This window comes from Phyllostomus hastatus, unplaced genomic scaffold (genome assembly GCF_019186645.2).
Source record: "Phyllostomus hastatus isolate PE091 unplaced genomic scaffold, TTU_PhHast_1.1 phas_contig_948, whole genome shotgun sequence".
In the NCBI taxonomy this organism is placed as follows: Eukaryota; Metazoa; Chordata; class Mammalia; order Chiroptera; family Phyllostomidae; genus Phyllostomus; species Phyllostomus hastatus.
Genome location: NW_025333993.1, coordinates 150,210 through 162,969, shown reverse-complemented (window position 1 = coordinate 162,969; position 12,760 = coordinate 150,210). Strand labels below are relative to the sequence as shown.

General features: G+C 50.7%; 1 protein-coding gene across 6 annotated transcripts in view; it reads left to right on the top strand.

The window, feature by feature from the left end:
• The window catches only part of DIP2A (disco interacting protein 2 homolog A), a 104,217-nt gene that overhangs the window by 63,057 nt on the left and 28,400 nt on the right, over positions 1–12,760 (top strand). For all 6 annotated transcript variants that reach the window (XR_006787404.1, XM_045852466.1, XM_045852467.1 and 3 more), the window contains 9 exons: positions 1,901–2,011; positions 3,428–3,551; positions 3,815–3,924; positions 4,356–4,458; positions 5,973–6,037; positions 6,287–6,380; positions 7,570–7,689; positions 9,312–9,426; positions 10,425–10,564. Coding sequence is in view for 5 of the 6 variants with exons in the window: in XM_045852466.1 (XP_045708422.1) it covers positions 1,901–2,011; positions 3,428–3,551; positions 3,815–3,924; positions 4,356–4,458; positions 5,973–6,037; positions 6,287–6,380; positions 7,570–7,689; positions 9,312–9,426; positions 10,425–10,564 (982 nt within the window). In the remaining variant the exon portion in view is untranslated. The remainder of the gene's footprint in view (positions 1–1,900; positions 2,012–3,427; positions 3,552–3,814; positions 3,925–4,355; positions 4,459–5,972; positions 6,038–6,286; positions 6,381–7,569; positions 7,690–9,311; positions 9,427–10,424; positions 10,565–12,760) is intronic.

Below are 12,760 nucleotides of genomic sequence, written 5' to 3'. Positions count from 1 at the left end.
GGGTAACCGTTTTCAGACACACAGGACTCAAAAAATACTGGACTCCCAAGCACACTTTCTTGGAAAGTTCCTAGAGGGTGTGCTTCAGCTGAACGAGTGAGTAGGGCTCCAACAGGAGGGCCACAGGGCAGTCCCTGGGCTACTGCTGGCAGCCAACCAGGGGCCGTCTAGCCAGGACTAGGATTACAGAGGATCCTGGGTGGGTGTGGGGCTGGTCTGCAGCTGCTAAAGCTCCTGAGTTCACTTGACTGGTTAGTTATTTGAAAATACTGCTGACAGATACTTACATATGTGGTGGGGTATTTCAGAGCACATTGGCCAGTGCCTGTGTAGAGAGCAGCGCCAGTAGGAATGCTGGTAGCTGACACCCCCAGAAAGAAAGGAGAGGCGTACCCGGCTGTGAGAGTGCGAACTGCACAAGAATGATACTTCATGATGCGTAGTGCTTTAAAGGGAGTCTGAAAGAACTCCTGATTTATGTGCTACTTTAAAATGAGTATAAGAATCACTAATTTATTTTTCTTGAAGGAAATTCCTGCAAGGACAAAGGATTCCAGATTTTCTTGACTTGCTAGAGAATCCATGTAATTAATTACAAAAAGATTGACATGGTCACAGTTACTTAGCAGAGATGGGGGGCAGATTTACCCTCCTGTATGTCAATAACATGCTTTGTACAAGTGGACAGACACAACCCTTTCACGACAGACTCTCTCCACCAAACATCTAGGCACAAGGCCACGTACGGGCCACAGCTCTGGGACGGTCACTGTTCACATCAACTTTAGAAGGAGAGCTTTGCCCTTTTCAACAGACTTGTTAGAACTTGATCAGGTTTACGGAATAAATACAGATACAGCTTACATTTTGCCTTGTGAAGTGGGCAGTTATTAGTTACCCACTGTTTTGTGTTCAGAGGCCTTTGTTAATAGTCTACTCAAATAATCTGATTTATCACTGTGGTTTCAATGCACACTCACTACACTATTTGGAACGTACAAAAATCTTATTCCTCAGATAGCTTTTCATGTAACCAGATTATTAAACGAAATGGAAATTGGGATGATGGGAGAAGAGAAAGGGTGGAAGAGGAGGGCTAGATACTCATCTGTAATAACGAAATAAAATTAGTACCTAAAATTTTCAAAAGATGGAACATAGCAGGGTAAGCATAATATTAGAAAATATGAAAGTTAGTAGCATAGGAAGATGTAAAATATTTTTAAGCTGTTTGCCTTGGGGAATGAGGAAGGGGAAAGCCTGGGGTGGGTATTGTTTTTCATTAGTACTCTTTTTGGTCATTTTAAATTCGATGTTTAAAAATTTTTGATAAAAGTGTAAGATAAAAGTAGAACATGTAATTTAAACAGTAGCAGCACGGTGACCAGGTGGGAAGAGGGACTCGGAGGGAGGGAGCAGCTATAGGGGTCTCCACTGAGGGTCTCTGCCCACCGCCCTTCCCTGTGGAGATCTGTTCAACTAAAACTTTGGTGTCAGGATCTTTTCTTTCAGAAGCTATTTTAGATATAATTTGGTTTCCTGTTCACTTTTCATGTTGATACAGGTGTTTTACACCTGGGCTGATCGATAGTGGGGGTGGGGTGGTCAGTCCCTGAGTTGCTGCTGCCCGTATGGTCAGAGTGGACGGGCACAGGCAGACCCGTGCTGGGCTGTCTTTACATTCAGAAGGTTATTTTGTTGTGTGTGGAGTAAAGACCTCAACATAAAAACGATTTAGTAAAAGTTAGATGGTTGAGGGAATTTAAGGACCAAGAGTTAACCCCAGGGCTATAAAATGACCTAAATTGTCTCAATTTCGTCCAATCAGCAGATACTCTAAAAGTGGAGATGGTGTAGGCATTCTCCCGGTGAGTCCTTGCTTGTTCTTTGTGCTGTGTAGGTAGCGCTGGTGTTTCCGAACAGTGACCCTGTGATGTTCATGGTTGCGTTTTATGGGTGTCTCCTGGCAGAGCTGGTTCCTGTCCCCATAGAAGTGCCACTAACAAGAAAGGTAAGGAGCTTGGCCTCGGCCATGGGCTCGGGTTCCACGGGGCTTTCTTATGGAGCTGACAGCAGTTCTGGGGTGCCTTACTTCTTCTTCATTCTAGGGAGTGGTCAGTAGATGTAATTTTGTTTACAGGTACTCTTTTTTAATGTAACTTGTTGGTGAGAAAGGCCACTTAGAACAGCTGTAGATCTAGCTATTATATCATCTGTTTGAAACTGAGCATTTTTTCTCTGATAAATATAATTTGCTACTTTTTTCAAAACCGTATGTCTGTTGATAGTAAGTTTCACTTCTTGGGGACAAGTCATCACAGTGGTGCATCACAGCTCACTTCTCCGTGGCAGTTTTGCATGGGTGGGACGGCGCCGTTCTCGAGTCTCTGCGTGCACAGCGGGCGGTGTTCGTGGCTGACAGACGACGACTGGGGGGGCTTCGGCGGTCTAGGCAGCTGTTAACACTTTATAGATAAAGGTTATTCACCTATTGAAAAATTACTTTAGGACTAGACTAAGCATGCATTTTAGAAAAATCAGAGTTTTCCATTATAACCCAGTGTTCAGGCAGTTGCTGGTGTGAACATTGTCAGCGACAAATATTCAAGAATCTCAAAAGCAAAGTTTGCAGATAAACCCAGTACGTTTGCACAGGTAATATATGATGACAGACACTTGAATACAAGGATTCCCAGGGAAAAACTAGAGATTGGTCAGATTTGTGAGAAGAAAATAGTAACATTTCACCGAGGGACGTAGGTAAAAATGACTGACTGAAAGGAAGTGTGCATTTCTGTGTGGAAATAGTGTTGTTAAGGTCGGGCCTCCTCAGATTAACCTGTAAATTTCAAATACAAATCCAGTGGAAAGTTCATTATTTTTGGAGTTTATTAAAATGCTGCTGTCATTTGCAAGAAAAAACTTTGAGAAACTAGTTCATTATCTGAACTTTATATTTTGCTGCAAAAATACATATCTTTTCAATTTAAAAACAGTTGTATTTTATTTTCATGAAAATACAGCATATAGCAGCGATTTTCAACCTTTTTTATCTCATGGCATCTATAAACGAATTCCTAAAATTCTGTAGCATACCAAAAAACGTATTTTTTGCCGATCCGACAAAAAAGTAGGGATAATTTTGATTCACTCACACCAGGTGGCTATTGCTGTATTGGCTATTGTCATTGTTTAATTTGACAGTTTAAGGGAAATGAGGTCAGTGCCCCTGGCTACGTTGTCAGGTACTGCATGTTGCGTAATTCCTGTGGTCCACACGTTGACAATCGCTGGCATCTAGAATTGAGTTGTTCCGGGAGTTTTACGAGGGGTGGGGAAAATCGCTCTGGGTCCTGTGCTTCGGCTGAGCAGTGAAGGCCCGTGCCGCCTAACCACCCCCCCGCCCCCCCCACTCTGTCTTGTGCAGGACGCCGGCAGCCAGCAGATCGGGTTCCTGCTGGGCAGCTGCGGCGTTGCCCTGGCCCTGACCACGGACGCCTGTCAGAAAGGCCTGCCCAAGGCACAGACGGGAGAGGTGGCAGCTTTCAAAGGTGGGCCCCTGGGGCAAGGGGAGTCTGTGCCCTGTGTTAAACTGTGTCCTCTAGTACTTTTCTGGCAGTTAAACTCACACAGGCTGAAGCGTCTTCAGCAAAGGTAAAGTCTTTGATTGAGGCCTTGGTGAATCTTGCTTCTTACCTGGTTCAGGGTCTAGATCTCTGCTGTTTAAGGTGAACTGAGTAAGAATTAAGGGAGACTGAAACGTCTGTTCCTCTGACACTCACCTGTGCTGTGTCCCCTGGCGGCCCCCTCACAGGCTGGCCCCCCCTCACCTGGCTGGTGATCGATGGGAAGCATCTGACTAAGCCCCCCAAGGACTGGCACCCGCTGGCCCAGGACGAAGGATCCCGGACTGCCTACATAGAGGTAACGACCTCCCCTAACAGAGAGTGCGCAGTTTAGGCCCGAGGGTGAGGTCTGGTTTTCACATGAACGTGAGCTCCTGAGTTTTTTTAGTTTAGGCTAAAACTTACGTTTTATGTTCAGCCTGGTGAAGTGTCATTTGGAAACTTCCTCAGGTCTTATCTCCCTGCGCTGGCTCTCCGGGGGTGTGGGCAGTTGTGAGGGAGCCTCACGCACTCTTGCCCTCAGCACCTGCCCAGAGCGAGTCCTGACTTCATCTGCGGCTGTCACCCTGAGGGTCAGGGCATACAGCGCTCTCTACTCCGATGGGCTGGTTAGTGAGGGAGAGACAGCCGACAGCTTCTTCTCTCTAAAATCTGTCAGCCTCCATTCCCTCTGTCCTGGCCTCCAGAACCATCACATAACGGCTTTTTTTCCCCCTTGAAATCTTTCAGTATAAAACCAGCAAAGAAGGCAGCACAGTGGGGATCACAGTGTCCCACGCGTCCCTGCTGGCGCAGTGTCGGGCTCTGACCCAGGCGTGTGGCTACTCAGAAGGTAAGGGAGTGTGGGACGGCTCTTCCAGCCGTGCTCGGGGCACGGCACCTGGGCACTGTGGCCGAGGGTGTCGGACCCACCCCTGTGTAGGGGCCGCTCTCTAACCCAGGTCATTCCGGGTGCCAGCATGCTCAGGCTCTGCTTGAGTTGGATGAGTGGGCCCTTTTCAATAAACGCACATGTGTATTGGTATATGGGGTGTGTATCGTTTCCCACCAGTCCATCAGTGCCCAGGGGGCTGGTTCAACCTGCAACGGAGCCGAGAGGCAGTGCCTTTTACATTTAAAAGAAGTGGAAAGCTGTCTTATTGGTACACACTTTTCTGTTTGCTGGTTTAAATGCCTGTGGTTTGCGGTTAAGCTGTCCTGCATACAAATATGCAGATGGAATCTGTGCGCATAGGTTCTCTCCTGGTAACGCCACATGTACTGTTAGATGTTAGATATTTAACTTGGAGAACTGTGATTCCCAAAACTATAAAAATGCGTGCATGGTAGTTTTCTTTGCATTAAGATACATGAACAAAACTAAAAAGCAAATTGTGTAGCATGTTTAAATATCTAAGATATGGGTGTTTAAATGCAAAGGGTAGTGGAGGGCACAGCTGAGACTTCAGTAGAGATTTGGAAGAGGATTTTAGATACGTTCAAGGGCCTGAATAATTTTTAAAAAATTAGACCTGTCACCCATGTCCCATGATTTTCTTCTTCAGACCCAGTGCTGACCTTATGTATGTCCCCTGTCATTGGCTCCTTGGCTGATCAGGAAGCCTCTGCAGCGTGCTTCTTCAGGACGCAGCAGAGTCCTGGCGCACGAGCCCCACTCTCCGTATTCACCAGGGGTATTTCTCCTGTCTGGCGCACTAGGGCTTGCTGTGGCCTTCCGTGTGCAGCCAGATTTGCCTCTTGCCCCAGGCTCTGTCCCCTGCCCCGTGCAAGGTCTGGGGCCAGCTCCCGCAGAGGACACGGCCAGGAGCACTGAGTTTAGGGCTGTGCTGGAAGGCCTGGGGACTCCTGTGCGCGCCTGCTCCCTACCAGTCACACCCTCTGGAGGAGAAAGTGGGCAGGAGACAAGGTGCAGCTTTCACAAGGGAAGAGACATGAGCTTCGTGTGACATTTCTCAGAGGTGCAGGGCAGTGTCCTTGGGGGCGAGAAAAGGGGGAACTGGACGTAAGGCTGAGCAGTCAGAGCGCCCGTGAGATCAGCCTCAGTCCGACTGACACGTGTGACAGCCTCGCTCAGCTTCTCAACCAGAGGCTGTTCCTTTGTTTTCACGTGGTGCCAGCACAGTCGTCTGCTGGAATCCAAAAATCGTATGACCCGCCTTTATGTTTTTTCAGTAATTTGAGTAGATAACCAAGATGGTTGGTGAATTAGTGCATGGTATTTGGAAATGCTGTATGTTTCCTAAAACTCTAATATGTCGATGATGTGCTCATCTCAGATTCTCTAAAAGTGCACGTGACTTGTGAAGAGGTTCACTCAGCAGTTTAACCATCTTTGTCCACTTTCAGCCGAAACACTAACAAATGTGCTGGATTTCAAAAGGGATGCTGGTCTGTGGCATGGAGTGTTAACAGTGAGTGTTGATGCTAAATGATCTAATTGTTGGCATGAGGGATTTCTGATGTTTCCCATCAATACGTGACACCATACCCTACCTTTTAGGTGATATAATTAATCCTCTAGTCCTGCTGATTCATGTGACCAATGTATCTGAACCGAAATAGTGTTGTGAGCACTGTTACCTTTGCTGCTTTTGACAAGGTTTAGTGCCTGCAGCCTGGACACGGGCGGGGCCTGCCCTGAGCACCTGTGTCTCTCATAGAGCGTCATGAACAAGATGCACGTGATCAGCATCCCGTACGCCCTGATGAAGGTGAACCCGCTCTCCTGGATTCAGAAAGTGTGTTTGTTTAAAGGTAAAGGAATTGGCATCATTTCTTGATTCGTCCTTCATGCGTCCTTCATGAAAGAAGTCTTTTTGAATTAATCTCTGGTGATTAAGAAAAAAAATAAACCCAACATGCATATTGCAGACATGGGCTAAGGAGCCCTGAGGGCCAGCCTGCACCGTGACCGGCTCTGAGACCCGTCTGTGTCACTCCTGACATGCCAGTGCTGGCTGCAGGCTGTCGTGACCTGTGTGTGCAAGGCCTGACCTGTGTGTGCAAGGCCTGGCCACCCTGCACAGAGAACTGTTCAGTGACAGCTCTTTCCTGAAGGGACCATAGGCTCCTAATTATATTTTCTTGGAATTTTCCTTATAATTGCATCAATTCTTAGTATTTGAGATGGTTTCCAGAGGGCTTGTCAAGCTACCAGCAACAGAGCTGTTTATTCAAGCAGAGATGTCCATGAGCTATCAGCGGGGCCCCGCCCCGCCCTCCACCTTCAGTCAGTCACCCACCCCTACGGTCTGGCCTCTCTGTGGCTCGGCTCTGACGGAGCTTTGGGACACCTTCACGGGACCCCCGAGCCTGGGCCGAGGGTCTTCGTTCACACTGAGCCGCCCTGGGTACGCTGCTTGCTTCTCTGCCTGTGCTGCCAGTGCTGTGTTACTGAGTGTGGATGTGGGGCGTGTGCGCTGAGGGACTGTCGTCAGGGCAGCCTCGAGGGGGTAGCCGTCTCTGTTCATCCTGCTTTACTGAGCAAGACTAAAGCGTGGAGTTCTGGGTGAGGCCATGGAAGCCACTGAAGCCGTGGGCAGGGGCTGCCCACTAGCTCGGCCAGGCTCGGAGGCTGAGTCTGCCTGCTCCAGCCCTCGTGTCCCGGAGGCTTCTGCTGGCCACGCAGCTACATGCAGTAGCTCCTGGGGGAGGGCAGGATGAGACAGAAGAGGCAGATATGGAAAGAGCAGGATAGAGCTTCTGAGGGAAAATCAAAATTGAAAATGGATCTGAGTTTATGTTGTCGGAACCAGACCTCAAAGTTGATTTTCAGTAAAACGGGTTAGAGTGGGTTAAAGTACGCACGGAACGCGGAGAGTGTGTGGCCTGCAGTGCAGGGTGTGTGTCTGTGCTCCTGTGTGTGCACCACGCCTGGCAGCAGGCACCGCAGTGGGTCTGTGGGATGTGGGGGCGTTGCCTTCACATCTGTGTCCCCCTGCAGCCCAGACAGCGGTGGTGAAGTCCCGTGACATGCACTGGTCTCTCCTGGCTCAGCGAGGCCAGCGGGACATCAGCCTCAGCTCCCTGCGCATGCTGATCGTGGCCGACGGCGCCAACCCATGTGAGTAAGCCCCGGACCAGGGCTGGGCCCATGGTGTCCCCAGAACAGTAAGAGTTAGTGTCTTACAATGGTCTCTCTCTACGATGTCGCCTCTTGTTGGTATGTCTTGTGCATGTTTTTTGGCCACTAAATTTGGAAACGATTTTAATGCAGTTGCAAGAATGGACATGTAAAAAGAGTCGTCTTTCTTAAGCAGCGACCAGAACATGGATGTGAGTTGGGAGCCTCCTGAGTCCTTTGGCCTAGTGCTCCCCCGCTGCCCACTACACTGGCTCAGCTGCCCCAGGTCCTCCTGGTGCAGACCCCTAGTGTGCTGCCATGCGCCCCAGCCTCTGTGGGGCCCAAGTGTGGCTACTTGTTGAGGGCCATCCAGGGCCAGACACAGGGCATCTTCCGGAGAGCCTCAGAGGACCTTGGCGGGGTTGTGCATAGAAATCCCTGTGCGTACACACAGAGCCTGTGACCAAAGTCCAGCCCATCACCTAATCCCTGTCCAGTGTAACCCTGACTCCCCTGAGCAGCTGCGCTCCTGGTTACCCTGTTGCTCAGGAAGGAGATTTATCTCACCTGCTAGTACCCTGCCTCTAGTTTCCTCCATCCACACCTGAGCTCAGTGGGGTCCCTGCGCCCTGCCTATGGAACACCTGGGTACTGCCCACTTCTCTGCTTCTTCGCCATGCCCCTGGCCAGGCTGCTTGTCCGCTTGAGTTCAAGTGTCCGAGTCATCAGATGACACTCTCCTGTGGCGCCTCAGCCTTGCCCCCATCTCCGTCTCCTCTGCGCCCTGCCCCATCAGGAAGCCCCTCCCAGGCCAGCACCCCCTGCACCCTCTGCAGACCTCAGCCCCGCCATACCGCACACCAGTCCCCCACAGCGCCCTGACTGCTCTGGATTGCCTGGCTTGTCCTCTGCTGTCTCCTGGTGCCCAGCACCAGGCTGCCCCTGAGGGCATCTGAAGATGGGTCCCTTCTTTTTCTCAGGCTTCTCTGCAGCAAAGGGCTGGAGGTTTGTGGTATAGCCTTGGGGTCCTGCACAAACAGCACCCAGCCTCCTGGGAACTCCGTTTGCATCTTGGTGGTACCCCAGACTGTCGCCAGGATGACACCAGGGGACAGAGTATAGGCCGCCTTGCCAGGAGAGGCATGGGAGTGTTAATGGGCAAGCACTTCCCTGCTCAGGGTGTGCACGTGCACCTGGGCCTGTGACGTGGAAGGTCCGACTTTGTAAACACTCCTCGGTCGCATCCCACTCTCCAGACCTTTGAGGCCATGGGGTGAGGCTGTGTGGAACAGGGAAGCAGGGCTGGCCCCGAGTTGGATCTGAGAACCAACACAGAAGTTAAAAATAGGTTTTCTATGAGAAATTTCCAACTTCTGTTGTTTTGAAAAGGTGTTGTGTTTCCATGGAAACAGCCCAGTCTTCCCAGCCCTTTGCCTTCCTGTGTTGTGACAGCAGCTCACATTATGGCCGTTTAAACATGAAATGGGTGGAAGGTCAGCTTGTGCAGTCTCCAGGCTTGTGGCCACGGTGCCCGTCCCTGAGAGCTTGTCTGCCCCGAGTACAGGTATGAGCCCCACTGTCAGCCTCGCGGTTACTCCCATGTCCCCCTCTGTTTCATGCAGGGTCCATATCCTCCTGTGATGCCTTCCTCAATGTCTTCCAGTCCAGAGGCCTGAGGCCGGAGGTCATCTGTCCTTGTGCCAGTTCTCCTGAGGCGCTAACGGTTGCCATCCGCAGGTAGCTTGATTGCTTGTGTCTTATAAAGACTGGGTTCTTCCTCTTAACTGCTGCATTCCTTTCAGCACCAAATGCAGTCCATTTGTCTCCAAGCTGTAGCCATCGTGAAGCAGTGCCCCATCCTGTGCCAGTGTCCCAAGCTGTTTGCACAGGAATGGGCACCCCAGCACCATCCTGGCGCAGAGGGCAGTGGTCTCACGGTCAAGGGCATCTTCAACTCCATTGTCAGGAAATTAGTCTCGATTGTAGTGCATCATTTATGCTCATATGTCCATAGCATGTGCTTTTATTGTACAAGCATTAAGTAATTCTAAAATGTTAATAACTTAGCATTAAAATAACGTTTTTATCCTTTACAAACTATGAAATATTCTTTCCTTTGTTCTGTGATTTCTTTTGCTTGTCAGTGTAGTTTTTTCCGCTGAGAAAAATAATGACCTTTGTTTCTCAGTGTTGCACTTACCAATGCTGCATGACAAATTACTCCCAACCGTGGTGGCTTAGAACAGCAACAGCCAGTTACTATTGCTCATGCTTTCTGCATCGGGGCTTTGGTGCTGCCTTGCAGTGGGATGCTGTCTGCACCGGGCCAGGGCGGGGGGAGCCACAGGCACGGCTTCCTGTGTGCAGTCTCAGGGCCTCTCCCACTGGTCATTCTGCTCACCTGGCGGCCCCGGGCTCCCAGTGAGTCTCCCAGGACAAGCAGGTGGAAGCTGAATTACCTTTTATGACCTCCCTTGGAGGTCAGTTAGCGTCACTTCCACCGTCCTCACAGGCCCACCAGCTGAAGGGAGGAGCATCGCCGTCCCACTGCAGAGAAGAGCGTGGGGTGGAGAGGTGGTGGCGTTTTTAGGAAGACAGTCCGCCAGGCGCAGCCCTGCAGCCAGTGTCTTCTCAGTGTGGTGCAGAGCAGGGCCAGTGCAGCGGCGTCCTCCTGCAGGCAAGGTGGGCCGCCGGCCCCATCTTCCTTTGTCCGTCAACGTAGTTTTGTTCCCTAGGCCGCCTGACCTGGGAGGACCTCCTCCGAGAAAAGCTGTGCTGTCCATGAACGGCCTCAGTTATGGCGTGATCCGAGTTGACACTGAAGAAAAGTTGTCAGTCCTTACTGTCCAGGATGTTGGCCAGGTGATGCCTGGAGGTAAGGGAGGCACCTGGAACGGGTCTTGTCCTTTGATTAACGTGACCGAGTGATGCCAGCCCCAGGCTTTGTAGGTGTGATCTGGGAGCACACAAGTAAAAGATTCATTAACAGGGTTTTCTGTGTAAAGTGGGATTTTAATTTGTAACATTTTTTCAGTTTTTGCCTCCTTTTGTATCAAGTTTAAGGTTAAGCTAAAATACGAGGGTGTGTTTATGGCCTGTGTGTTCTAGTCCTCGTATTTGGGGTAACGTGACAACAGCTCCCTCTGCCGTCAGGCGCAGTCTTCACACTTCACACTATGGAGGCGTAAACCCCACTGTCCCCATTGTGCCTGAGTAACTTGACAATTGGATTGTCTCAGCAAGTCATGAAAGTGCATGAGTGTTAGGAGTGTGACCTTATACTGAGGTTCACAGAAATCCCTGTGGGCTCCAGAAGGGCCATGGCAGCCACCTGGCAGGCACATCAGGCTCAGGGCCCGGCCAGAGCAGGAGCTGTCGGAGGCTGCCCTGCCGTCCCCGGGGCGGTGCGGCAAGGAGAGGGTGGTGGAGCCACCTTCCTGCGGCTCTTGAGGCCACATGGAGTGACACTGGTGCAAAGTTTCCCATGGACAATTGGGAGCAGAGCCAGGCTCAGCAGGACCCCCGATGACAGTTGTGAGAGGGAGGGTGCCCTGTTTGCGCCACTCCGAGGTCACCCCCCGTTGTAGCAGCCCTGCAGCTGCTCCAGTTCCCCTCCTTTCCTTGCCGTCTGTGGTTCACTGGCAGCTGTCCTGACCACCCCAGTGACTTCTGGAGGCAGGTTTCACCTCTCAGTCTGTCACTCCTGCTTCCCCCAGTGCCGCTGTGTCTGTGTTTGAGGCCGCAGGGTCTGCAGGCCGCCAGCACCCTGGGCCTCGTCTTTGCAGGTCTGCCTCCACAGGCGGCCTGTGCACGGGACGTGAGCCGTGGGCAGGTACCCGGGTGCTCCAGAGGGGGAGCCACAGTAGGGATGTCGGACCTTGCCTGTGCGGAGGAGTTGGGACTCTTAGAGCAGACTGGAAGTTCAAATTTTATTTCTAGTTACACTTCAGCAAGATGAAAGATGTTTTTTTCTTTCTATAATCGTACCATAAATGTGGTCCTATAGTAACTTGAACATGAGGATGAAACATTTTACAAAGGAAAGATTGGGAGTCTTACATATTTTTAGTAGTTATAAAGAGAGCAGTGGTAACTATTTAAAGATTGGTAAAATACAGTCTTGGTGATTTTTCTGAATGAAAAAAGGGACTTAGTAGCGTTTGTTTTTTACTAGTCAGGTATGGGACAAGATGGATTGTGTGTGCGCAGTGCTTCCCTGCATGGGTGTGTACACACAGTGCTTCCCTGCATGGGTGTGTGCATGGTGCTGCCCTGGGTGGGTGGGTGGGTGCATGGTGCTCCCCTGGGTGGGTGTGTGGGCGGTGCTTCCCTAGGGTGGGCGTGTGCTCGCAGCGTTTCCCTAGGGTGGCATCTTTTAGCCAGGATAGTTGAAGACTGATTGGTAGTTTTAGCAGATGTACAAAACTCATGATACAAAGTGAATTTTGATTTGTTGTGCCTTTCTGTGATTTAAATTGGGGTGTCTGTCCTCATGTGAGTGTCTGGATGTGAGCTGAGGGCCATCTGCCCAGTGAGATACATGAATTCCACGCCCTTTAATGAACATCCCCAATGTTTTCTCTGCGGTGGCTTTGGCTGCTTTGTGCACAAATGGAAATAAATGACTAATTGCCTTCCTGAGATTTTTTCTTGTTCCCCATCTTTGGAGGCGAGAATACATGAGAAAAAAAAGAAAAACTCAAGAAGGAGCAAAGGCAGGACAAAGCCCCGATGACTGCGGACTGTTTAATTCATACTGAGTGACTGTTTTGTTTGATGGAAGATTGCATGTCCTGGTGTGTGCCTTGCTCTTTTGTTGGAGGCTGTTTCTGGATGCCTGCTCTGTGGTAGGGTTGGGGGGCTGCAGTGACCGCACAGGCAAGGTCCCCAGTCCCCAGGGGCAGGAAGCAGCCGGGAGCATCAGGTAGAGTTGATGCGCAGTGAAAATGGAACAGGGGCGACTGGGCTGTGGGAGGCGCCGCACCGAGGCCTGCAGGGCAGGAAGAGCCCTGGTAAAAATGGGGCCCGTCGGGCTCTGGAGCAGGAGCCAGCCTCGGAGCAGACGTGCGCG